The sequence below is a fragment of the Mastomys coucha genome, unplaced genomic scaffold (genome assembly GCF_008632895.1).
Source record: "Mastomys coucha isolate ucsf_1 unplaced genomic scaffold, UCSF_Mcou_1 pScaffold19, whole genome shotgun sequence".
Lineage (NCBI taxonomy): Eukaryota > Metazoa > Chordata > Mammalia > Rodentia > Muridae > Mastomys > Mastomys coucha.
In genome coordinates this window covers 20,146,288-20,172,766 of record NW_022196901.1, presented here as the reverse complement: position 1 = coordinate 20,172,766, position 26,479 = coordinate 20,146,288, and the positions used below count along the sequence as shown (strand labels likewise).

The window sequence follows — 26,479 nt, the reverse complement described above, 5'->3', positions numbered from 1 at the left end:
TTTTTTTTTTTTTTTCAAGACAAGGTTTCTCTGTGTTGTCCTGGCTGTCCTGGTACTCTGTAGACCAGGCTAGCCTCAAACTCAGAAATCCACCTGCCTCTGCCTCCCAAGCGCTGGGATTAAAGGTGTGTGCTACCACCGCCCAGCAACCTTTTATGGTTTTGTTTGTTTGTTTTTCTCCGCTTTTGGAGGCAAAATCTTTCTTCTCCCAGCCTCCCAATTAGTAGTATTGCATTGCTTTGCCATCTTGTCCAGCTAGCTCTTTTAATCAAACATTTTGTTTTCTCTTTTCTTAGCATATCATATAGCCCTTTTTGCTGGTTGTCATATAGACTGTGTGTTAATACAAAATTGTGTGCATGTCTGTGTGAGCACATGTGCAATCATGCACACCTATATGTGTGCTTGTTTGCGTATATGATGGCCACAACTACCCGCTGTTAAATAGGACCCGGGGATCCAAATTCCAATCCTCATGTTTGCCTAATAAACACTTTGTCCACTGAGCCATCTTCCTAACCTCAGCTTAAACCCACTATTGTGGTGCTCCTTCCTGCTTTTGTATCAGTGTTGACAGTCATCTCACCTGTGAAATACACATGTGCAAGTACCTAATGCAGTGGGCAAACCTGTAACTGTAGATCAACTAAGAGTTTTAAAAACATTTACTTACACATTTTGCATTTGAGATACTGCTCCTTTCTTTATGTAGACCTAAATTGATGAGTGTTCTAAAGAAGTTTTTACAATTCTGCAAATTAGGCTAGACATTGGCAACAGTCTTCTTTCTCAGTTGATATTTTCTTTCTCACAGCTCATATTCTTTTTTTTTTTAAGATTAATTTTATTTATTTTATGTGTATGAGTACACTGTAGCTGTACAGATGGCTGTGAGCCATCATGTGTGTGGCTGCTGGGAATTGAACTCCGGGAATTCTGCTGGCCCCGCTTGCTCCGGCCCAGCTCACTTTGGCCCTGCTTGCCTAGGTCAGATCTTATTACAGGTGGTTGTGAGCCTCCATGTGGTTGTTGGGATCCAAACTCAAGACCTTTGGAAGAGCAGTCAGTGCTCTTACCCACTGAGCCATCTAGCCAGCCCAACCGCTCATATTCTTAATATTTTTTTAATTTCAGAATTTGGAGGTTCTTAAAATAAAGATATGTTCTTTTCTACCCAGAATCTAGGACCTCTGATTAAGTCAATCTTTAAAATTCATTGCAAAGTAGGACACTTTCAAGTAATGAGGGAGGGCATGTTTGAACTCTGGTGTATTTTATAAGAGGCATTTATAGTCGAATATGCTCTAATATTTGTGAATTTGTTGAATACATTTGTAAACTTCAAGGCCCAGACCTGTTATGTAGCCTAATCTAGCTTTGACTTCCTTAGTTTATGGGTATGTACTACCACCACACCTGGCACAAGAATTTTTTTGCTTTTTAGGTACATGATTTTGTAACTGGTTGAAGTGAAAGTGTTTTATTTCCTTTAACTTAGATGTTTTCTCTACTTAATCTTATTTGATAGTACTTAACGAGTGAGAGTAAAACTTGTATTCTCAGTATTTATTTTAGTTTTTATAATACAAAATGATTCCTCAGAAAGCAATCTCAGTAATCTTAACAAAGTTCATGTGACACAGATAGAGCATGCCTGTAGTGAAAACGTGTACAAGGAAACCCAGGCTTTGAAGCTCAATTTTGAGTCTTGATTCTTTTATGCCATATGGGGAGGTGCATGTTTATAAGGGTGTGATGTATGTGTGCACAGTAGAGTACATGTGGAAATTTAAGGTCAGCTCCAAGTATCTTCAGTTGTTCTTCATTTCACTTTTTAACGAATTCCTTAAAAATTAATTAGTTTCAGTGAAGCTGAAGGCAATCATTTCACCTTGTTGACTGTCTAGTCTCTCTAGGGATCCTCTTGTAACTTCTCTCTTGGTTCTGGGTGTACAGATGGTGTACCCCTGGCTTTTTCTGTGGGTACTGGCCATCTGAACTCATGCTGACATAATGATCACATTGCTAACTGAGCCTTTTGATCTTTATTTTTAAAATGAATATCCTCTGTCAGAAACTGCTCCTTTTTTAAAAGTGGGGAGTGGGGACTCAGAGAACTGTTAGTCAATTTTTGTTTATCATTACAGTTTTAGCTGGGCTTCTAATCTTATCAACCATACTACCTACTTCTTCCTTTAACACTGTTATACTGTGCACATACTTAAAATTTATCTCATTTAAAGAAAAATTTTTAAACAGTGTTTCCTCTATGTAGTGTTGGCAGTCCTGGGACTCACTACATAGACCATACTGGCCTTAGACTGATAGAGATCCACCTGCCTCTGCCTCTAGAGTACCAGGATTAAAGGCATTGAAACAATGTATACATACATAAAGTTAGAGGTCAGATTTAAGTTTCTTTGTATCTCCTAAATGCCACATAACCAGTGATGTTTCATAAAGTATAGATACTTAAGTTCTTTTAGAAGCTTTCTTACTGGGAATTAGGTTTTTCCATAGTCTAGTTACATGGCACATGTGCCACCTAGTGGCTGGAAAATTAATTAGGAGCTATTTCCTCCTCTCCTCCCCCTTCCCTTCTCCTATCCACCTTTTTGGCAATTGAGAATTTTGTGGCCAACTGGAATTGATTCTTTTTATTTAGTCCAGGTTTACAGTTGGGAGGTGTCTGGCTTCATTCCTGTTGTTGTGATAAAAATACCCCAACTAAGGACAAGTTAGGGAAGAAGAGGACTTATTGGACTCACAATTTCAATTTACTGTCAGTTGTTTTGGGACAGTCAAGGCTAGAACTCCAGCAGCTGGTCAAATTATATCCACAGTCAGGATTGAAGAGAGAGTGTATCCTTGTTTGCTTGCTCTCAGCGTTCTTATTTTTTTTTAGAAATATATTTTCCATTTATGTTTTGGATTACTTATATTTAAAGATATTTTATTTTATGTGGATGAATGGTTTGTCTGCATGTAAGTAAGTAAGTCTATGTACTACATACATACCTGGCATTCTCAAAAGTCAGAAGAGGGTGTTGAATCCCTGGAATGGGAGTTACAGGTGGTTGTGAGTTGCCAAGTGTTGGTGCAGTAAGCACCTTTAACCACTGAATCATCTCTCCAGCACCTCAGATATTTTTCTTCTCTCTAGGGAATGGTATTGACTACAATGGACACATCTTCCTATGTCAATTAACAAATAAGATAATACCCTACCTACATGGCCACAGGCCTACCTGGTCTACATAATTCCTCATCAAGACTGATTCCAGATGATTATATGTTGTATCAAATTGATAATTTAAACTAACTTTTGTAGGAGGGAACTATATCCGTCCATGGGCAACAGCTGTGTCCATAGGAGGTAATGATAGATAACACAGGAGATTGATGTCCAGTGTTCTACTCTGTCCATCACTACATTGGTGTGCTTGTTGTTGTTTTTTTTCTTTGTTGTTGTTGTTATGCCAGTTCCCTATTGATAATAATTTCTGTGTTAATTTGAGTTTGAATTGGACTGTTCTGATAGAAACTCCAAAAATACAGCAGTAGGTTATATACAATGAATTTTCTCTCAAAGTATAAAAAAATTGATCCACCCTTTTCTCTCTCTATCCCTTCTTCCCCCTTTCCTCCCTCTCTTTCTCTTTGGTTCCACAGTATGGTCATGTTGAGGTCTGTTTTCTCTTCCCATCTTGGGTTCCATCCATGTGGGATTTGATCTTAGGTTAACAAGTTTGCACGTCAAGACCTTTATCCAACAAGATAGCCTGCCTGACCTTCATTTAGTATATGTCTATCATGAAAGGTTTTGTTTGATATGATTTCATTGGTTTCTGTGTGATTGCTTATTGTTTTTTGCCACCTTTTAGAATTCTCATTGCTTTGTGGCTTGGGTTAGCTGTTAGGTCCATGGGTAAGAGAAATATAATTTTACCAAGAGCAAGTTGTTTTCTTTTTGTGGTAGAGAAATGGCACAATTGCTTTCAGTCTTGTGACTTGCTAAGGAACTGTCATGCTTAGCTGTGTAGAGGGTCTGTAGTTGATCCAGTTATGTACCCACTTAAAGCTATGAGGATGAGCACATTATTTTGTACAAAATGTTAATTTTTGTTTGCACAGGACTTTATGCTTTATCTTGTACATATTTCAAGTTCTTTACATACTTTGAGTCTACATATTTATTTGGGGGGGTGCATGTATTTTCTCATTTTGATTTATTCATCTATTCAAGGGTTCAGTTATCACATAGAAATGTGTAATTTCACTGTAATCATTGCATTTCTAGTCTCTATATTTGATATGAATATACTATTGTTGATTTGTTGCTAAAGTTTTTTTTTGTTTTTTGTTTTGTTTTTGTTTTTGTTTTTTTACAAAAATTGTCTGTAGGGTAATCAGGATACCTTGATTGATAAGTCTCAAACAATGGCCACCTTTTCTGTTTCCATCATTAAAAAGACACAGTGATGTTTTAAGTATGAAAATTCAAACAGTTTATTGTTGCTTCATGCCACTAATTTTGTCAGAGTTTTTATTCATTTTTCTCTTCCAAATACTTTCCCAAAATTCATGTTGACTTTAGGTGATAATAAAAAAAAATAGTAATAAAATTGAAATACTGGTGTGAGAGGTGTGAGTTGAAGTTTCAAGTGAAATTTATTTCAAGATGCTAAGATGGCCATGTTCAGTGTGTTGTAGGGATGATCTGGGATATTGGTGAGGGGCTAGTGCTGTATATGTAGGCTTAAAGGTTATTATCAACCCCAGAGGGTATTGCTGAGACCTAGGTAATAGTTAAGCTCTTTAGCTAGAAGGCTGTGTTTGCATTTGGAGTCAAAGACATCAACTGAGGAAATAGTAGATTATTAGATATTTTATTCATTCATTCATGTCTGTTTGTCTGTTTCTTCTTCGTTTCTCGCTCTCTCCTCCCCCTACTTCTTTCTGGTTAAGTTTATATAGTACAGACTGTCCTAGAATTCACTATGTATTAAAAGGTAACAGATTGTCCTCTTGGCCTCTCAAAAACTGTGCTTTACAGGTATGTGACACCTTGTCTGACTCATATCATTTGATCCTCATGAACAATTTTATGAAACATATGGTGAAACATAGTTTGACAGGTGAATAAAACAGAAATGCCTTTAATGTAATATTTAAGTAGCCATCAGGTGGTTAAATTGATACTTGAGACATGGTCTACAGGTTTGTTTGTTTATTCAGGGACTGTGTAGAAAGGTCTAAATAAATTTTCAATTAGAAAACAAGGATTTGCTTAGTGGGGAATTGTGTCTGGAGCATTGGTAGAGGAGGAGTGTTTCTTTAATCTGGTAATGCAGTATGAAAGACAACAGACATCTTCTGTTTAAAGAGAAAAGTCATGTTGGGGGTCGAGGTGTTTTGAAAGCTTCACAGGGCCTGGAGAGATAGCTAAAGAGTTAAGAACATTTGGCTCTTGTAGAGAACTTGGCTTTAAGTCCCATATAGTGGGTCACAGCCATCTGTATCTACAATCTAGGGGTCTAGCTCCTCTTTCTGGCTTCCAAGGTCACTGTATACATGTGGTGCACATACATATATACATACATACATACAGTCAAAACATTACATTAAAAGTGTTACAGGACTGCTTCTGAAAAAGTATGTATAAAGTTTCTGGAGTTAGAGTCCTGAGGAGAATTTTAAAAGACAGCAGAAGCAAGGAGCTATCTGTTCAAGCATTTAGCTTTTAAAATGCCAAATGACTAGGATGCATAACATTTGTATCAGGTTAATAGTCTCAACTTATAAAACCTGTAGAAACTTAAAAATGAACCACATCAAAGTACATTTATTGTATAGACCAACTGTTACAGTCCTGAAAATAAGGTTCTAAACAGTGATTTCTAATGTGGACCTTCTCTTAAAAGTCTGCTAGCCTCAGGGCACAGTGAGCCACAACTTATGCGATGCTGATGATTGTTTTACATTAGCAAACTAACACTAGTTATGTATATGAGCTTTTCATAGTTTTGCAGTGTTGTCATCTGCTTTATTTTTTTCCGTTATTATATATTCTTTGTAGGTAAACTTTTCAGTAATTGAACTCAAAATGACTCTTTCTATCCTCTTGTTTACTGTGAAGCAGAAATCAAAGAACAATCTGTGGAAGAGGATGCTGAAGCAGACGTGAATAGCAGCAAGCGGCCCGTCTCAGCTCTGCAGCGCTCTGTGTCTGAGGAATCTGCAAACTCCCTGGTCTCTGTTGGTGTAGAAGCCAAAATCAGGTTAGACAATGAAGAGAACTGGACTAGAGTCAACGACAGGGGAAAGGGTGGTAAACTGACTGGAGACAAGGCTTAGGACCTGGGTGGGCTTTACCATTTTAGTACCCTTATGTTTGACACCCGTGTGATGTTGGCATACACATTGGCTATGCTATGGACTTTGATGACTGGAGAGCAGGGAGTATACGAGAATAGTGCTCTAGCCATTCCAGACAAGTATTGATATTCACTGTATGCTTCCTGACTGAAGACATAGCTAAGAGCCCCTAAGGTTAGAATTAAGTTTGTGGGGCAGAGGCCAAGAGACAGTTTTAATCAGAGGAACCACGTTTGGTTCCTAGCACCATCATGGTGACTGAAACTGTCTACAACTCTAGTTTTAGGGCATTCTGTCCTCTGTGGATACCCAGGCACACATGTGATACCTAGATGTAGGTAAAACACTTAAAAACTTTTTAAAAAGTTGCTAGTAACCTTAAGAAAGGAATTTCTGATATGTATACACTTAACACACTTGTAATCATACCCCCTCTTCATTCTTTAAGAAAGGATCCCTCTCTACTCACAGTAAATAAATAAATAAAATTGTAACAACAATGAAAAGAAATGGGGCTGGTGTGATGGCTCAGAAGATAAAGGCACTTGCTATTAAGCCTGATAACTCAAGTTTTATCCTCAGGACCCACAGGGTCAAAAGAAAGAGTTACTCCAGTAGAATGTCTTCTGACTGTGATATGTACGTATGTGCTGTACACACAAAATAAATAAATAATAATGATAAAGTGGGTTTTCTTTTTGTTTTGTTTTCTTCCCTAAGCTCTGGCTGCCCAGGAACGCTCTCTGTAGACTAGACTGAGTTAGCCAAGGCTTGCTCGAACTCAGAGATCTGCCTTGCTCTGTCTCTCTAGTGCTGGGATTAAAGGCATGCACTACCAATGCCTGGATGAAAGATTTTTTTTATTTATGATAAGAAAAAATTATAATTAAATTTGGGGTATTATAACCTTTTAGTATGTAGCTCAACTTTCATGGCTTATATTTCTCAAGCTCTATTTTGAAGTCCTGAATAAGACTATGAAAGTATTAGATAATTGAGTATTCTCAGCCTCTTAAAATGTTTTGTTTTCATTGTTTTGCTTTTAGCACTCCTCCCTTTTCATTTTATCCTCTGTTAAATCTTGTGAAAATGCTCCTCCACTTCTGTGTTTTGAGGGTTGTTGAGTATCCTGTCTGCTTCTACCTTTCTTTAATTCTCAGGGAAATGCATCTAATCTGACAGCTGTGAGCCTTGCTTGTGTCTTTATGAGCCACATATTCATATTTCCAGTGAGGCTATATTCCTTAAATCCAAACTCTGCTGTCTTCCAGGTTAACATTTCCATATAGAAATGTATTAGATACTTCATTCACCATTAGAGGGCCCCACACTACTCTTTATTTCACCTCTTACTCTCTTCTCCTTTTCAATAAATGATACCAATATTTATCTGGTTGCTTATGGGTTGGTCTGTGGTTTGTATCTTCTTCATAGTTCATACTCAACCCATAATTTCCTGTATCTTGACTTGGCTTACTGACTTGGTTGAAGCCATTGTCTTTAAGAGACTTTAATCATCATCTTACTTCCTTTCTCCTTCTCATCATCATCAAATCTAAGTCAGATCTGGTCTTCACTATGTTTAATGGCTGTTCTGTTTAAATGTGACATTTTAGTTGTATTTAGCATTTGAGGTCCTTTTTGATTCAGTAAGATAGTTTGTAAGTCATGGTCTATCCTCAGGTTTAACTTCCATGGTTTGTGAAGACACTTTATCCAGCTTCTGTCTTAGTTCTTCTGACGTTTTGTGTCATCTGTCACAGGAGTTATTATTTTGTGAGAGCGTCCTCCCCAACCACCTTCTTATTGTAATAACTTCTGAATTCTTTAACTCCAACCTGAACCTAGGCAAAGAATATTCGGGTATTTGTTATACTTGGTTCACTTTCCACTAATATTTTGAGAGGTTTAAATATTTTCAAAATAAAAGAATAGTACTTTGCCAGGCAGTGGTGCCTTATGCCTTCAATCACAGTGTTCAGGAGGCAAAAGCAGGCAGAGCTCTTGAGATTGAGGCCAGCTTGGTCTACAGAGCAAATTCCAGGACAAAAGGGCCTACCCAAAGAAACCCTGTCTTGAATTTTTTAAAAAAAAAAGTAGTATGTTTTATAAATTTCAGATCTCATAATGAAGTCTTTAATCAATTTTGAGTTGAATTTTGCATGGGGTATGAGACAAGGGTTTTATTTCTCTACATATGGCCCTCTAGTTTTCCTAACCCTAATCAATTGAAAACCACCTGTTTCTTTATTGTGTACTCTTGCCATTTCTGGCAAACATAGACTGATAGTAACTGTGTGGTTTTGTATCTTAGATTCCTATCTTGTTCCATTGGTGACATAGTTTTGTAATCTCTTTGTGATGTGCTTTGAAGTAAGAGGGTATGATTTAGGTTTACTTTCTTCTCTCCACTTTGTCCTTTTGCTTCAGGGTCTCGTTAGACCATGCCAGCTTAGTACTTGTCACCTTCCAGCTTCAGCTTGCTGAGTGCTAGGACTGCAGGCATGGGTTTGCTTCTTAAGTTAAGTTGTTTATGGTTAAGATTTTTTCTTACGTGTATGTAGTTCCAACTCTATAAATCTACTACTCATCTAAATTTACGTAAGCTATTTATTTATTGACTGTTGTGATTGAGATTATTTTCTGATTTTTCAAATGGCTTATTAGCAAACAGAAATGTAGATTTTTATATGTTGATTTTGTGTCCTATAACTTGACAATATTCAGTTCTAACAGTTTTGGGTGGAGCCTTCAAGAGTTTTGAATATGCATATTAATTAGGTTTTGTCATCAGTAAATATAAATAATTTTACTTCTCTTCTTAAAAGATGCTTTTTTTTAAAATTTTCATTGCCAAGTTAGGTTAGCTTAGTATTTCTGCCATTATATTAAAAAGAATTAGTAAGAATAACTATTTTTTTTGTTGTTGTTGGCTATATAGTTATTTCCTTTATTTTAGGAAACTAATTTGCACTTTGCTATCTTTATTCTCCCAGAGTTTTTAAAAAAAGATTTATTTATTTTATGTATGTGAGTACACTGTTGTTCTCTTCAGAGGGTTGTGAGCCACCATGTGGTTGTTGGGAATTGAACTCAGGACCTCAGGAAGAGCAGTCAGTGCTCTTAAATGCTGAGCCATCTCTCTAACCCTTCCTAGAGATATTTTTAAGTAATTGGGTTCTGATATTTTTTATCATCTTTATTTTATTTATTTGTATTGTATTATCCCAATCTGTTTTTTTTTAAAACATTTTTGATTTATTTTATGTATGTGGTTTGTTTGGGTGGATGGGTATGTATGTATGTATGTATGTATGTATGTATGTATACTACGTGTGTGCCATGGATGGTTGTTAGATACTAAGTGGGTGTTAGCAACTAAACTCAAGTTCTCTGCAAGAATAATAAATGCTCTTAACCATTGAACCACCTTTCCAATTCCTAGTCTTTTTTTTCTTTTAATTTTCTGTCACTGTCTTCATTTAAATTTAGACGACCTCTTTTACAGAAAACTATAGAAGTTTTAATTTCTCTAAGTGAATAACTAATTGCTCTTTTGATTAGAATTTTAGTTTCATTTTACAAAGTTTCCATCATGTTTTATTATCATTGTGTTTTACATACTTTAATTTGTATTTTGACTAAAGAATTACTATTTGTATGATACTGATCATTTCTGATACATTAGGTTTTGCAGCCCTAAATGTTATTTATTTTTAGTTCAAGTGTGGAACACATGACATGGTGGAACACACCTTTAATCCTAGGGCCTAGGATGCAGAATCTGGATAGTGAATTCAGGCCAGCAATGGCTGTACATTGAGATCCTCTCCATCACATACAATATGTGTTTGGGGGGCAGGGTGAAGTGTGCTTGGTTGCACCCACCCATGCATATTTAGTATAAGAAAAGTAGAGGAAAAGACCTGCAAGGTATCTTATTAAGTGTAATAGTTTCTTCTTAAATTCAGTAGACTCAAGATTTGAGCAGATAGTGCAGAATATTCCTGTCTGTTTCTACATTTTCACTTGTCCCCTGTAGTTTAATATTGTGCAGTAGTAGTATTATATATTTGTTTCAGTTATATTTATTTTTACTATATAATGTAATATATTTTTACTTTTTAAAAAAGACTTATTTATTTTATGTGTATGAGTACACTGTAGCTGTACAGATGGCAGTGAGCCATCATGTGTGTGATTACTGGGAACTGAACTCAGGACCTCTGCCGGCCCTGTTTGCTCCGGCCCGCTCGCTCAGGCCCTGCTCACACCAGTGTAATTCACTGTAGCTGTCTTTAGACGCACTGGAAAAGGGTGTCAGATCTCATTATGGGTGGTTGTGAGCCACCATGTGGTTGCTGGGATCCGAACACAGGACCTTTGAAAGAGTAGTCAGTGCTCTTACCCGCTGAGCCATCTCACCAGCCCATATTTTTACATTTTTAAATTGAATTTTTAATTCACAAAAAGTTCATTCACATCATGGCTTACTCTTCATGAGATAGTTTGTTGGTCTTCACAGATGGATAATGTCATGTATCCGCTATAACATCCTCATAGAAACTAACCTCACAGTCTTTATTTACTTCCTATTTCATCCAGTTTGATTCCTGAGTCCCCCAATTCATTAACAACTCAAAAACTTACTAAATTTTTCTCTTAGTTTTCTTCATATATACTGGTACATATAACATGTATAAGGGATGTTTATAAAGTAGTAAACAAATATTGTTAGCATAGGCTTTACAGAGCCCAAGAATATGGTTGTCAGATTTAATATGTATATTTCCTTTTGAGATGGATACTTAGATTTAATATTTAGGTTTATTTGGGGGTGGCTGAATGAGTAGAGTGCATGTCATGCAGGTGTGAGGACCTGAGTTTGAATCACTAGAACCCATACATCTAGATGTTATCACACAGCATTTTGTTATCGCAGTTCTCCTATGGGGGATGGAGACACGACAACCCTTGGAGCTCGTTGACAGTTAACCTGGTGTACAGTAGGGAAAGTGCCAGAGCCTCTATCTCCAAGAAGGCAAAGAGCAATACCTCAGATACTCCTCAGCTTCCACATGCATCTTTTCTTGTCTTTTCGAGACAGGGTTTCTCTGTGTAGCCCTGGCTGTCCTGGAACTCACTCTGTAGACCAGGCTGGCCTCGAACTCAGAAATCCGCCTGCCTCTGCCTCCCAAGTGCTGGGATTAAAGGCGTGCGCCACCACTGCCCGGCTCCACATACATCTTATGGCACACTCATGATACTGTTCATACATGAGAATCCACACCTTGATCCACAGAGTTTCAAATAGTGCTAGACACTTGAGTATCATGTACTTAAAGCTCAGGGTTTGATCCTTAGTTCTACAATAATAAATAAATGATCAAAAGCACCCCAGAGGGGCTTCAAAGGTGGTTCAATGGTTCAGTGGTTAATATCTCTTGCTTCTCTTCCAGAGGACCCTGGTTCAATACCCAATACCAATGTTGGATGGTTTATAGTTGCCAGTACCCCTTTCTGACATCTATGGGAACCTGCATATACCTTACAGATATCTACATGTGAATTAAAAATAAATCTTGAAAGAAATTATGCTATAGAAAAGTAGAATTGCAAATATATAGTTGTTATAGTTATTCTCACAGTATGGATTATGGAACATATAGTTACAAACAGTTTAAAATATAACTAAGGTCATAAAGTTACTTTTCTCCCTCACTGTCTTCCTCACCAGTGAACAGCTCTGCGCTTTTTGTTATTGTGGAGAGAAAAGTTCCTTAGGACAAGGAGACTTGAAACAATTCAGAATAACACCTGGACTTAACTTACCTTGGAAAGATCAACCTTCTAACAAGGACATTGATGCCAGCGGTAGTGGGACCTGTGAGAAAATACAGAACTGCGCTCCACGAAAACAAAGAGGACAGAGAAAGTAAGCGGTTTAGAATTTAAATCGTTGGTAGGCAAAAATGGTCTACAGTTGAACAAACTTTTATTGTGTTTCACACGTCCATGCAGTGCTTGCTGGTTTACCACGAACCCAACAAACAGCTTTTTCTCAGTCGTTTTATTTTACATTCTTCTTACTTATCAAAATTAGTATGGTGGCAAAAGTTAAAAAACCCTGGGAGAAAAATGTAATAAAGATAGCGTACTCTAGGGGAGTGCTCATGGAATTTTCACATGCAAGGAAGATAAAATGTACTAAGGCAGTTCTTTCTCTCTCCTGCATACCTGCTTTTACTTGTTAGAATGCAATACTGTATCCAAACCAGAATTGCTGGCTCTATTCATAGCCCTCTCTCATTCGCTCACTCATTTTGTCATTTTTTTTCTCATTCTCAGTTTATGAATACTTCTTTTTTGAGATTATTGAGCTGGTCTATAACTTGATTTAAAATATAATTATATCACAACACCCATTTGCCTTTCTTTTCCATCCCTATCATTGAAGATTCCTTTAAAAAAAGTTTGCATAGCTATATGTATTTATTCATAGACACATTGTAGTTACCTAAAACTCTTGTGGCTTTTAGAGTGTGTGGGTGTGTGTGTGTGTGTGGGTGGTTTTTTTGTTTTTGTTTTGTTTTGGTAGTTGTGTATTAAGGACATTTTAATATGTCCTTTGATAATAACAATTATAATATTCTTTTGTGGGAAATGGAATTGAGCTTCATTTACTTATTGATAATTTTCTGTTGATTTTTAATAAAAATTATGAGATTGGAAGCCGGGCGGTGATGGTGCATGCCATCCAGCACTTGGGAGGCAGAGGCAGGCGGATTTCTGAGTTTGAGGCCAGCCTGGTCTACAGAGTGAGTTCCAGGATAGCCAGGGCTACACAGGGCTAACCTTGTCTCGAAAAACCAAAACACAAACAAACAAAAATTATGAGATTGGATAATTTTATAAAAATACATATAGCTTAATGAAAGTTGTATGTAATTGCTACTCATTAAATCATAAGTGTATTAGTATATACTGAGAATATTTGGCAATCTTATAAGTGAAGATGGTTTAGTTCATTCAGCTCAGTAATGATTTTAAATATTTATAAATATTAAGTTACTAATGAAGTATAAATAGCTAATTTTCGTCTTTTTTTTTTTTTGGTTTTTCAAGACAGAGTTTCTCTGTACAGCCCTGGCTGTCCTGGAACTCACTCTGTAGCCCAGGCTGGCCTTGAACTCAGAAATCTGCCTGCCTCTGCCTCCCAAGTGCTGGGATTAAAGGCATGGGCCACCACCGCCCAGCTTTTGTTTTTGTTTTTTACTTACAAGGTCTTACTGTGTAGCATAGGCTTGTCTGAAACTCTATGTAGACCAGGCTGGCCTCAAACTTAGAGATCCATCTGTCTCTGTTTTCAAGTGCTGGATTAAATATGGGTCCCTACTCCTGGCTTCAAGCATATTTGATAAAAATAGTTTTTAGCATGATTCTTCTTAATATATTTAGGGGTTCTTCTAATTTTTGCTTTTATAGCTTGAAATTTTGTGCATATTTCAATTGGCTTTTCTTTTTAAAACTGTTATTTTTAATTATGTGTCAATGTGTGTGTCTGCTTAGAGAGCTTAGGACCTGAATTCAGGTCCTCTGTAAGTGTAGTATGTGCTCTTAGCTGCTTAGCCATCTCTCCAGCCCTCAACTGGCTCCTCTTGATATCTTTGTCATCCTTAGAGTTGATACAGACATCTGATACGTCATACACATAAAACCTATTTCACACTTGAACACTGAATTTGACTGAGCTTTTGGTTAGGAACTGATTAGTAATAGGCTATTTGGTCACACCACTGATTTTGTTTGTTTGTTGTTTACATTCCTCTTGTGATTAAAATATGCTAAACACAATGTGGAGTTTACTTAATCTTTCTTTCTCAGAATAAAATAACAATAGCAGTGAAGAGGATATTTGTAGAAATGGAGGTTGGAACAAATTTCTTGTAGATATTCATAAAAATAAGAATTTAAAGTTAGAACAGTATTTTCAGTCTTTTGATGCATTTCTAATACTAAGCTGAAATTATGTTATTTTAAATATATTTGATAATTAAATGTAGTTATTGAACTATGTTAATACTTTTTTCTTCCAATAATTTGAGGTATAAATGGTACCTTGGTTTTTATGCTGATTTTTTTTTTCTAAACAGGATTTGTGATAAATACTCAGCATATGGAAGTGTAGTGCATTAAAACTTATATCCAGTAGTGATTTAATATAAAATTCCACGAGCTTATGCATTAGATTATTAGACATTTTAGTGGTAATTATTTTACTTTCTATATTTAATGTTGAATATAAGTGTCTTTATTTACCAAATGATCTTAAGTAACAGCTAAAGTGTTGTTGTTTGCCAGACCTCAAATCTTCCATGTGGTAAACACTTCATTCAACTCTGTTATCACTTTTCTCTCTTGTATACTATCTTTCTTATTCCCCATGCCTTTAGGGCCCATTTTCCTTTTCCTTTGTGAGGTACAGTCTTGAGAGTACTCAGCATCATGCATGACCAGCTGTTGACATATGGGGATCAGGAGAAAGCTGCAGTTCACACGTACCCCCTTTTCCTTCCTCTTAAGACTCCAATGGCTTTTCATTTTCCCTGGGAAATAGTCTGTACGTTTATTTACCTGCCAGCTTTGTGTTAAGATAATGCGTGTTAAAATGTCCTCATATGCTTTATATGTAAAACTGGAAAAAAATTTTCATTGTATTTTCTTAAAACATGGTTCCTGGATAGAATGAGTTAGTTTTCAATGGAAAAAGGGAGCCTTTTTAAATTGTTGCTTACGTAAAATAATATAATACCCACTTTAATATTGTGAATAATAAGAACAGATGAGTTCTTGAGATTTTTGTTGCTGTAACCTAGTAATTAAAGCTTATTTGACATACTTTGTACCCATTGTTATAAAATATATAATATAAATATAGAATATAAAATGATTTTTTTTTTTAGTTATTCTTTCACAGCTTTTTTCTTTCTTAATTTTGTGTTTAGAGAACGATCTCCCCAGCAGAGTGTCATTTCTTGTGTAAGTGTAAGCACCCAGACAACTTGTGAGGACCAGGCTGGCAAGTTATGGGATGAACTCAGTCTGGTGGGCCTTCCAGATGCCATTGATGTCCAAGCCTTATTTGATTCCACAGGTATGGACCTTGCTTCTGTAACAGCTTCTATTTGATTCTGGAAGCATTTATCTTGGTGCTTATTCAGAAATAAGTGGATCATGCAAGCAGGACACTTACAAAACATGTCATTATTAAGTCTGTCTGACTAAGCATTTGATTATCATAGGTATTTGACAATTGAAAGAAAAGCTTTAAAGAGCCTTGTGAAAACATAGGGAGCATTTTAGGCTAGGCCTTGTATCAGTGGGAGTGAAATTCAGGTCTTTGCTTCAAATGGTTTACTGATTCACAGAATGTGGTGCTGTTGGGAATTTGAGAACTGACTGATGGTTGATTATTGGCCAAATGTTGTGCAATGGAGAATTCAATCAGATGGTTGTTCTTGTGTGGAACTGAGAAGAATCAAAGTTAGATGCTGTTAAGTTTCCATGCCCCCTTGTCATCAACTTTGTATTAAACAGTTCATTTTCTCTAAAGACACTAAATAGAATGGTGTTTAAATAAAACGACTAAGGGAATTTTGCTTGTGGAAGAAATAATTACTAGTTTACAAACTTATGTGTACATCAGAGTCACAGGAAAACTTGTTAAAGCAAAGATTATTGGACTGCAGTAATCGATTCACTGGGTGTTAATTATGCCCTGTGATTTTGCATTCCTGAAAGGTTCCCAAATAGGTAGTCTCACCCCCAAGTCACAGACTGGGTCAGTTGGAGAAAGGCTACTTTAATGGAATCACATGAAGATACATTGTAGTTTTACACATCTTTGTTTGTTTGTTTTTTGAGATAATTCTTACTCTGTAGTCTCTGTTAGCCTTGAATTCATAACTATAGCACTGGTGGACTTTGAATGGATCCTCCTACTTTAGCCTCCTGAGTACTGAAATTAGAATCATGAAGCACTCCAGCCAAGTTGCATTAACACCTTTAGTGTTTATTAAATTGTTCCTTTTCTTACTTTAGGCACTTGCTGGGCTCATCATCGATGTGTAGAGTGGTCACTGGGAATATGCCAAGTGGAAGAACCATTGTTAGTGAACGTGGACAAAGCTGTTGTCTCAGGGAGCACAGAAGTGAGTAGAAGAAACAAGGATTTAAACTGCTTTTTTTTTCTTGTTCTGGTTTTATTTTGTTTTTGAACATCTGATCCTGTGCCTTTACCTTTTCAGTATCTGTATGGTGCTGCGGATAGAATCCAGACTTTGAACATCCTTAGCCCTATCCTACAATCTTCTAAATATTTTCCAATGTAAAATTTCACTTGGGAGAATTATTTATTAAATGTGTACTATAATAGAAAACTCTCAAAACATAAAATTGCTAATTTATACCAAGAATATAGTTTGTATACATTTATTTTTCAATTAACTTAAAACTTACTTCACATTTAAATAAAAAGAGATGGATTTTAGAAATAGGAATCCTAATTATGTTTATGTGTTCATGTGGTTATCCATCCATCCATCCATCCATCCATCCATCCATCCATCCTTCCATCCATCTTCTTGAACTCACAGAGGTCTTCCTGCTTCTGTCTTCCAAGTGTTGGAATTAACAGTATTTACCTCTATGCCCAGCTTTATGTAGTGACTTTTATTTATTTATATATTTATTGTTTTATGAAACCAGGTTCCTCTGTGTAGCACTGGTTGTCTAGGAACTTGCTCTGTAGACCATGTTGATCTACCTCCCTCTGTCTCTTGAGTGCTGGAATTAAAAGGCCTGCCCCATCACTGCCTGGTACATGTAGTGACTTTCAAAGAGCAAACTAATAAAGATTTCCACAATATGGAAGAAGTATGTTCAGTATTTCAAATGTTGATGGAAATATTTCTGTTCATTCCATTTGTCAGTTTATTTAACCTTTTTAGCAATGTCCCAAAGTAACATGCAGCCTGTGTTTTTCAAAGTTTCCCCTTTGTTTTGGTGTACCTTTAAATGCTCACAAGTATAAGTACAACACTTACCTCCCATCTGTGAAGGCAGCTCCCTCCCCACGTGTTCTTTCCTGTCATCTATAAATTCCTTTTTATTTTTGGATAAATAAATGGAGAAATGACATAGCTCTTCAAAAAGAACATGAAAGCTAGAAATTTTGACTATAGGAACAAGTAAGGCTTTCAGAAGTATAGACTCAAATTATTGAATGGCTTAATTCATATGAGTAATTGTTAATTTAAGAATAGTCTAGTGACACAGTCTTGTAGCTCTATTTACTCAGCAGGCTAAGGTGGGAAGGTTGCAAAATCAGGCCCACTTTGGCTTCGGAGTGAATTCAAAGCAATTTTGGCAATCAACTTAGTGATATCCCATCTCAAAACTAAAAGTGGAGTGAGCAGTGGTGGCTCATACCTTTAATCCCAGCACTTGGGAGGCAGAGACAGGCGGATTTCTTAGTTTGAGGCCAGCCTTGTCTATAGAGTGAGTTCCAGGACAGCCAGGGCTACACAGAGACACCCTGTCTCAAAAACAAACAAACAAACAAACAAAATAAATAAATAAAATTAAAAGTGGAAAGGAGACTAGGTTGCAAATACTTATCTCGTATAAATGGCTTGCTTTCCACCCTGAGCGTCTCTCCTAATGCCCTCCTCCCTGTAAGCCAGAGTGCTTGTTTTAGAAATTGTATGTTGCATTTAATTGTATAAGTTGTCAGCATTTAATAGTTTAAGGCATCATAGTACATTGCTTAGTGTGACCATACTTTGATGGTTAGATTATGACTGTGGTGGATAAGGGATCATCATCTCTTCTCTTAAAACTGTAAACTACTTTTAGACAATCTACACATTCCCCCCTACTACCAACCATATTGTAGCCTGGGCAATACAGAGATAGGACAAATATTACCATCATTTTACTTGAGGCATTTTTCAGTGCATTCAACAAACAAAACAAAACTGAGAGATCGAAATTCTGAATGTTGAAAAGAGATTCAGGCCACCTAAGGGACTTAAGGCCTATTTTATAAGACTGTTTGTCTGTTTGTGTCTGTCCGTCTCTCTGTCTATCTGTCAGTCAGTCTGTTTGTGCATCTGTGCATGAGTGTATACATTTATGATTTATTTGTGTGTGCGTGTGCGTGTGCGTGTGCGTGTGCGTGTGTGTGTGTGTGTGTGTGTGTGTGTGCATGCGTTTATTCAGTAGCAAGTGTATGGTTATGATAGTCAAAGGACAACTTGCAGGAATTGATTCTGTCTCTACCACACAGAGCCCGGAGGATTAAACTCAAGGCTTGTCGTTGCAAAAGCCTTTGTTTAGACATCAGCCTTCTCCTGTCACCCCCAACAAATACTTTTGTTTGGGAACTCTGGGAATAACAAACTATAGCTTCTTTCTAAATTCTGTCCTTTGGTTCACCAGCTACTGGTATTTTTAAATATTTAAAGAAAATTAAAAGATGGGTAACATTTCACAGTAGGAAAATTCTATGAATTCAAATATTAGAGTCCAAAAATAAAATTTTGAGTGGAGGTAAATAACATCATACCAACTTATTTTCATGTTATGTAAAGTTTACTGCAGTGGAGTTGTTGCTATAGGGATCCAGACACTTTGAATTCCTTTTTAGCATACTACTAATTACAGTTGTAATTTTTCAGTTTTTGATTGTCTTGATCGTAAACAAAACAAAACCAAACAACAATTAAAAAAAACAAAAAACCTAAACCAAAAAAGTGGCCCATGCCTTTAGTTCTAGCACCTGGGAGGCTGAGGAAGGCTGATCTATAAGTTTGAGTCCAGCCTGGTCTATAGAATAATTTCCAGGACAACCAAGGTAACACAGAGAAACCCTGTCTCAAAAAACCCAAATCAAACCAAACCAAACAAAAAGCAGTGCATGGTTAGGTCCACCTGCCTCTGCCTCCTGAGTGCTCGGACTATAAGTTGTATGCTCTACCCCTGCCATCTTCTCTCATTTTTTAACAGTCATTGCCTTTAGTGGTTTTCAGCTGTTTTTATCTTTAAAAAGTATCCACTGTTTCATTGGACTTATTTTTGTTTGCTTATCTGTTTTTTGTTAGAATTTCTTTTTACTTTTCAGTTAGTTTTTTTGTTGTTTCTCTGTCTCTTTGAGGAACATTATTAAGTTGTTTATTTGAGATTTCTCCTCCCTTACCTGGTCTCTGTCTCCTTTGCTTCTGTCTGTCTGTCTGTCTGTCTGTCTGTCTGTCTGACTCTGTATGTGTGCCATGGGTATGCAGGTACTTGTAGAGGCCAGAAGAGCACATTGGATACTTTGTAGCTAGAGTTATATAGTGGAGCTGGAGTTATATATTTGTTGTAAGTCACCTAAAGTGGATGCTAGTAACTGAATTTGGGTTCTCTGCATAAACAAGTCCTATTTCTTCATCTCTTTGAAGCAGTTCTGGTTTTGTGGTGTATATACTCATTACTGCAAACCTCTCTCCTAGTACTGCGTTTTCTGTCTCACAAAACCCCCAACAAATACTTTTGTTTTAATTTCCATTTATTTCAATAATTTAATTTCCTTTCAGTGTCTTCCATTACTCATTGGTCACTTATTACCACTATATATTTCCATGTACTTGGATGTTTTCCATGTTTTTTCCTGTTGTTGCTTAAGAAAGATACCTGATGTAATTGTAGCTTTTAAAAAAGTTACTGAAATTTGACTTGTGACCTGGCATGTGACTGATCCTAGAATATACATGTTCGGTTCTCTGGCATATACTGGCCTTCTTAGTCTCTCTTTTAATTCTTTTACATGTATATGTAATATGAGTTTATTTATGTGTGTCCATGTGTGTAGGCCAGAGTTTGACCTCAGGTATTTACCACTCACTGGACCAGCATGCACAGATGCTGCTAGTCTGGCTCATCAGACTGCTCTTGGGATCCTCTGCTTTCATCTCTTGGCTGGTCTCCAAGCCTGCTCAGCTTTGATGTGGGTTCCGAGGATGCAAACTCTGGTCTTCAGGCTTGCACAACCAGCACTTCATTCACAAGAGATTTCCCTAACCCTAGGTTTTTTGTTATACTTTTGATGTGAAACCTTTCTTATCTGAGGCGATGATGTGAGTGTACTTACCCCACCAGGTTTCTCTTTGCTCATGAGGTTTATCTTGGTTTAACACTTCCTTTTCATTTTATTTGATTCTTTACCAATAAAGTAAGTTTCTTGTGTGATACACATCCATCAGAGTCCTGCTTATTCATTTATTTATTCAATCATTTTACTTGGCCAGTTTAGTGCTTTTGACTAATGACCTTAATATATTTCCATTCAATGTTGTTATTGGTAAGTCTGGAATTCCTTCTGTGCTTTTGGTATTTGTGCTGTGTTTGTTTGTTTCTTTTCTTTTCCTTTCTTTCTTTTTTTTTTTTTTTTAAATCATTCTTTAATCCTTTTTACAGTCCAGACTTTATCCCCTCCCCGGTCCACCCTCTGACAGTTCCTCATCCTATTCCTCCTCCCCTGTCTCCCAAGAAGATGCTCCCCCACAACTCATACCCTTCCAAACTTCCCCGCTCCCTGGTTAGGTGAATTTTCTCTCACTGAGGCCACACCAGGCAGTCATCTGCTGTATATGTGTCAGGGGCCTCATTTCAGCTGGTGTATGCTGCCTGGTTGGTGGCTCAGTATCTGGGGGTCCAGGTTAGTTGAGACTGCTGGTCTTCCCATGTGTCCTCCCTCCTCCTCAGCTTCTTCCAGCCTTTACCTAATTGGACCACAGGGGTCCTCGACTTCAGTCCAATGGTTGGATGTAATTATCTGACTCTTTCAGCTACTTGGAAGGCAGCCATGCTAGGCTCCTGTCTGCAAGCACATGGAAGCCTCAGTAATAGTGTCAGGTCTTGGATTCCCCCCCTTGAGCTGGATCCCAATTTGGGCCTGTTCTTGGACCTCCATTTCTCTCAGTCTCTTCTCTATTTTTCTCCTGGAAGTTCTTTCAGACAGGAACAATTATAGGTCAGAGTTTTTTTTACTGTGGGATAGCAACCTTGGCCCTTCACTTGATGCCTTATCTTTCTACTGGAGGTGAACTCTACGAGTTCCCTCTCCCCACTGTAGAGCATTTAATCTAAGGTCCCTTTGAGTCTCTCACCTCCCAGATCTCTGGTACATTGTAGAGGGTTCCCCTACCTCCCACCTCCCAAGGTTGCCCTTTCCATTCTTTATGTTAGCCCTCAGGGCTTCAGTCCTGTTTTCCCCCTCCAATACCTGATCATGTTACCTGATCATGTTTCACCTTTCCCCTTCTTATCCCCTTTCCCACCCAGGTCCCTTCCTCTGCACCCCCCTTCCACTACTATGATTGTTGTCTTCTCCCTCTTAGTAGGATTGAGGCGTCCTTACTTGGGTCCTTCCACGTGTTAACCTCCTTGAATTCTATAAATTGTATCGTGGGTATTCTGTACTTTTTTTAGCCAATATCCACTTATTAGTGAGTACACACCATGCATGTCCTTTTGGGTCTGAGTTACCTCACTCTATCCATTTGCCTGCAAAACTCAGGATGTTCCCGTTCTTAATAGCTCGAGTAGTAGTACTTCATTGTGTAAATGAACCACATTTTCTATATCCATTCTTCTGTTGTGGGACATCTGGGTTGTTTGCAGTTTCTGGCTATCACAAACAAGGGCCGCTATGAACATAATGGAACATGTGCCCCTGTGGCATGGTGGGGCATCTTTTGAGTATATTCCCAAGAGTGGTATTGCTGGGTCTTTAGGTAGATCTATTTCCAGTTTCCTTAGGAACCTCCAGATTGATTTCCAGAGTGGTTGTACCAGTTTGCAATCCTGCCAGCAATGGAGGAGTGTTCCCTCTTTCTCAACATCCTGCTAACATGTGTTGTTACCTGAGGTTTTGACCTTAGTCATTCTGATTGGTATAAGATATAATCTCAGGGTCATTTTGATTTACATTTCTCTGATCACTAAGGACTTTGGACATTTCTGTAAGTACTTTTCAACCATCAAGATTCCTCTGTTGTAAATTCTCGGTTTAGTTCTATATCTCATGTTTTGATTGGGTTGTTTGGGTTTTTTGGTGGTTAGCTTCTTGAGTTCTTTATCTATTTTGGATATTAGTCTTCTATCTGAAGTGGGGTTAGTGAAGATTTTTTTCCCAACCTGTAGGTTGCCGATTTGTCCTATTGACTATGTCCTTTCCCTTACAGAAGCTTTACAGAGTTTCATGAGGTCCCATTTATCCGTTATTGATCTTATCTTAGAGTGTGAGCCATTGAAGTTCTGTTTTAGGAAATTTCCCCCTGTGCCAATGAGTTGAAGGTTGTTTCCCACTTTCTCTTCTATTAGAGTCAGTGTATCTGGTTTTATGTTGAGGTCCTTGATCCACTTGGACTTGAGCTTTGTGCAAGGTGACAAATACGAATCTATTTCCATTTTTCTACATACAGACAGCCTTTCTTTTTTCCATTGTATATTTTTGGCTTCTTTGTCAAAGATCAGGTGTGTGGTTGAGGTCAGGGATTGTGATTTCCCCCAGCTTATCTTTTATTGTTAAGAATTGTTTTCGCTTTTCTGTTTTTTTTTTTTTTTTGTTTTGTTTTGTTTTTTGCCTTTCCAGATGAATTTGAGAATTACTCTTTCGTTGTCTTTGAAGAATTGTATTGGGATTTTGATGGGGATTGATTTGAATCAGTAGATTGCTTTTGATAGGATGACCATTTTTACTATGTTAATTCTGCCAATCCATGAGCATGGGAGACCTCTCTTTTTCTGAGATTTTCTTCGAATTTTTTCTTGAGATTTGAAGTTATTGTCGTACAGGTCTTTCACTTGTTTGGTTAGAGTTACCCCAAGATATTTTATATTATTTGTGGCTATTGTGAAGGGAATTGTTTCCCTAATTTCTTTCTCAGCCTGTTTTTCATTGGTATAAAGGAATGCTACTGACTTATTTGAGTTAATTTTATATCTGGCTACTTTGCTGAAATTGTTTATCAGCTGTAGAAGTTCTCTGGTAGAATATTTGGGGTTGCTTATATATACTATTATATCATCTGCAAATAGTGATACCTTTATTTCTTCTTTGCCAGTTTGTATGCCCTTGATGTCTTTTTGTTGTCTTATAGTTGTAGCTAGAATTTGCGAGTACTATATTGAATAGATATGGGGAGAGTGGGCATCCTTGTCTTATCCCCAGTTTTAGTGGGATTGCTTCAAGTATCTCTCCATTAAATTTGATATTGGCTGTTGATTTGCAGTAAATTGTTTTTTATTATGTTTAGGTATGAACCTTGAATTCTTAATCTCTCTAATACTTTTAACATGTAGGAGTGTTGTATTTTGTCACATGATTTTTCTTCATCTAAGGAGATGATCATGTGATTTTTTTTTCTTTGAGTTTGTTTATATAGTGGATTATGTTATTGGATTTTCATATATTGAACCAACCTTGCATCCCTGGGATGAAGCCTACTTTAACGTGGTGAATGATAGTGTTGATATATTCTTGGATTCAGTTTGCAAGAAGTTTATTGAGTATTTTTGCATTGATATTCATAAGTGAGATTGGTCTGAAGTTGTCTCTTTTGGTTTCGTCCTTGTGTGGTTTAGGTATCAGAGTAATTGTGGACTCATAGAATGAATTAGATAGTGTTCTTTCTATTTCTATTTTATGGAATAGTTTGATGAATGACTAATGACTTCTATTTCTGTATGGAATATCGTCCTGCTGAGTTAGTTTAGCTGCTTGGGATATAACTTTGGTATGCGGTATTTGTCTAGAAAACCATCTATTTTATCTAGATTTTAAAGTATAGGCTTTTGTAGTAGGATCTGCTGAGTTTTTGAATTTTCTCTGTTTCTGTTGTTATGTCTCTGTTTTCATTTCTTGTCATACAAGTCTTTCACTTTCTTGGTTAGTTATACCAAGATATATTATTTGTAGCTAATATACATATTATATTGTAAAGGGTATTGTCTCCCTAATTTCTTTCTCAGCCTGTTTATTGTTTGTATACATGAGGGCTACTGATTTCTTTGAGTTAATTTTATATTCAGCCACTTTGGTGAATGTGTTTGTCAGCTGTAGCTCCTTGGTAAAATTTTTGGGGATACTTATGATACTATCATGATATCAAATCTCAAATAGTAATACCTGGAATTCTTCCTTTCTAGTTTGTAGCCCCTTGATCTCCTTTAGTTGTCTTATTGCTGTAGCTAGGCCTTGGAAGTACTATGTTGAATAGATAGGAAGAGAGTGGGCAACCTTGTACCTGATTTTACTGGAATTATTTTAAGTTATCTTTCCATTTAATTTTGCTTGCTGTATATTGCTTTTATTATCTTTAGATATGCACCTTGTATACCTGATTTCTCCAAGACTCTTATGGATTTTCATATATTGAACCAACCCTGTATCCCCGTGTGAGGCCTACTTTATCATAGTGGATGATGTTTTTTGATGTGTTCCTGTACTTGGTTTGCAAGTATTTTATTGGTACTTTTGCATCAATTTCTTTTAACACAGATTGTTTTAGTAGTAAGGTACAGACACTTCTTCCTGTCTTCTTACCCCTCCTCAAAAGTTTTGTAAAGTCATTTCTTTTTCTCTTTCCAGCGATGTGCATTTTGCAAACACCTTGGAGCCACTATCAAATGCTGTGAAGAGAAGTGTACCCAGATATACCATTACCCATGTGCTGCAGGGGCTGGCACCTTTCAGGACTTTAGTCACTTCTTTCTTCTCTGTCCAGAACACATCGACCAAGCTCCTGAAAGATGTAAGTTTACACATGCAGTTGTAAATTTACTTAGGTATTTACTTAAGATGTCACATGTGATTTTGTGTGTTTGTTTGTTTTGTTTTTCAAGACAGGGTTTCTCTGTGTAGTCACATGTGATTTTGGAGAGTTAGTTTACTTGTATTAAAAGATAATATGAAAATCTCAATCCCAGCATTTGAGAGACAGAAGCAGGTGAATCTCCAAGTTTTAAACCAGTCTGGATAGTCTTACAGAATGAGTTCCAGGACAGCCAGAGCTAGAGAAACCCTGTCTTGAAAAAGAAAAAAAAAAAAAGGCAAAACAAAAAGTAAAAGAAGTTGATATTCAGAAGACATTATGAAATCCTAGCGGCCTGAGAAATTTTTGCTATAGGGTCTCCTCTCTCCCTCTCCCCTCAGGGTCTCACTGTGTAGCTCTGGCTATCCTAGACTTCATAGGTGATCTGCTTGCCTCTGCCTTCTAAGTGCTGGTCTTACAAACACCTGGTTTGTTGCATGTTTTTGAGTGGAAAGCTATGGCCAGTAATTTTATTGGTATTAATTTTAAAAAAGATTATTTTCTTTATATGCATATTTTAAATTCTTATGTTTTAAATGTTTTAAACCATTTTAGAAGACATACTAAGATACAGTTTTTTTTAACATTTCTAAGAAAAGAACAATTCACTTAAAGGTTGATTAGTGGTCAGTGTCTTTTACAGAAGAATACTATCAGTGGAAGGATGTAAAGCTGATTCCAGACTATTATCTTTAGGAGCATCACACTCTTGCTGATATTTTGTTCATGAACTCTGTAGGCCAGGTTGTGGGACAGACATCTCTAGTGCTGCTTCACAACCCATCAATCTTGCTTATCTCTAATCAACAGTACTGGTTTTTGCTTTCTTTTCCACTAGTGTTTTATAATGATAAGAAAATGTTTTTATGAGCATAGAACATTATAATTTCTTTTTACTTTATCACTAACCAAAGATCTGGTTTTTTTTGTTTTTTGTTTTTTTTGCTATGGATGCAACTGATATATTTTGCTTTTAAATTTTTAGTTTATGTTATGTATATATGTGTGTGTGCATATGATGTGTGAGAGTCAGATTTTTAAATTTTATTTTTAGATGGGTTACATTCATTTTAGGAATGGTATGTGTATTACCATGGTCTATCCATAGAGTCATTCACCAAACGTTTCAATGAACAATAGTTCTGCTTGGAGGGCGGCACAGACATTAGGTGAGGGTAAGAATC

At 36.9% G+C, this 26,479-nt stretch overlaps 1 protein-coding gene across 14 annotated transcripts in view; it reads left to right on the top strand.

The window, feature by feature from the left end:
- The window catches only part of Kmt2c (lysine methyltransferase 2C), a 217,663-nt gene that overhangs the window by 70,461 nt on the left and 120,723 nt on the right, over positions 1–26,479 (top strand). For 11 of the 14 annotated variants that reach the window (XM_031380223.1, XM_031380221.1, XM_031380220.1 and 8 more), the window contains exons 3-7: positions 6,140–6,281; positions 12,116–12,313; positions 15,384–15,532; positions 16,480–16,589; positions 25,073–25,235. In XM_031380223.1, the coding sequence (XP_031236083.1) occupies positions 6,140–6,281; positions 12,116–12,313; positions 15,384–15,532; positions 16,480–16,589; positions 25,073–25,235 (762 nt within the window). The remainder of the gene's footprint in view (positions 1–6,139; positions 6,282–12,115; positions 12,314–15,383; positions 15,533–16,479; positions 16,590–25,072; positions 25,236–26,479) is intronic. The other 3 variants (XM_031380209.1, XM_031380216.1, XM_031380214.1) reach the window with 1 other exon arrangement.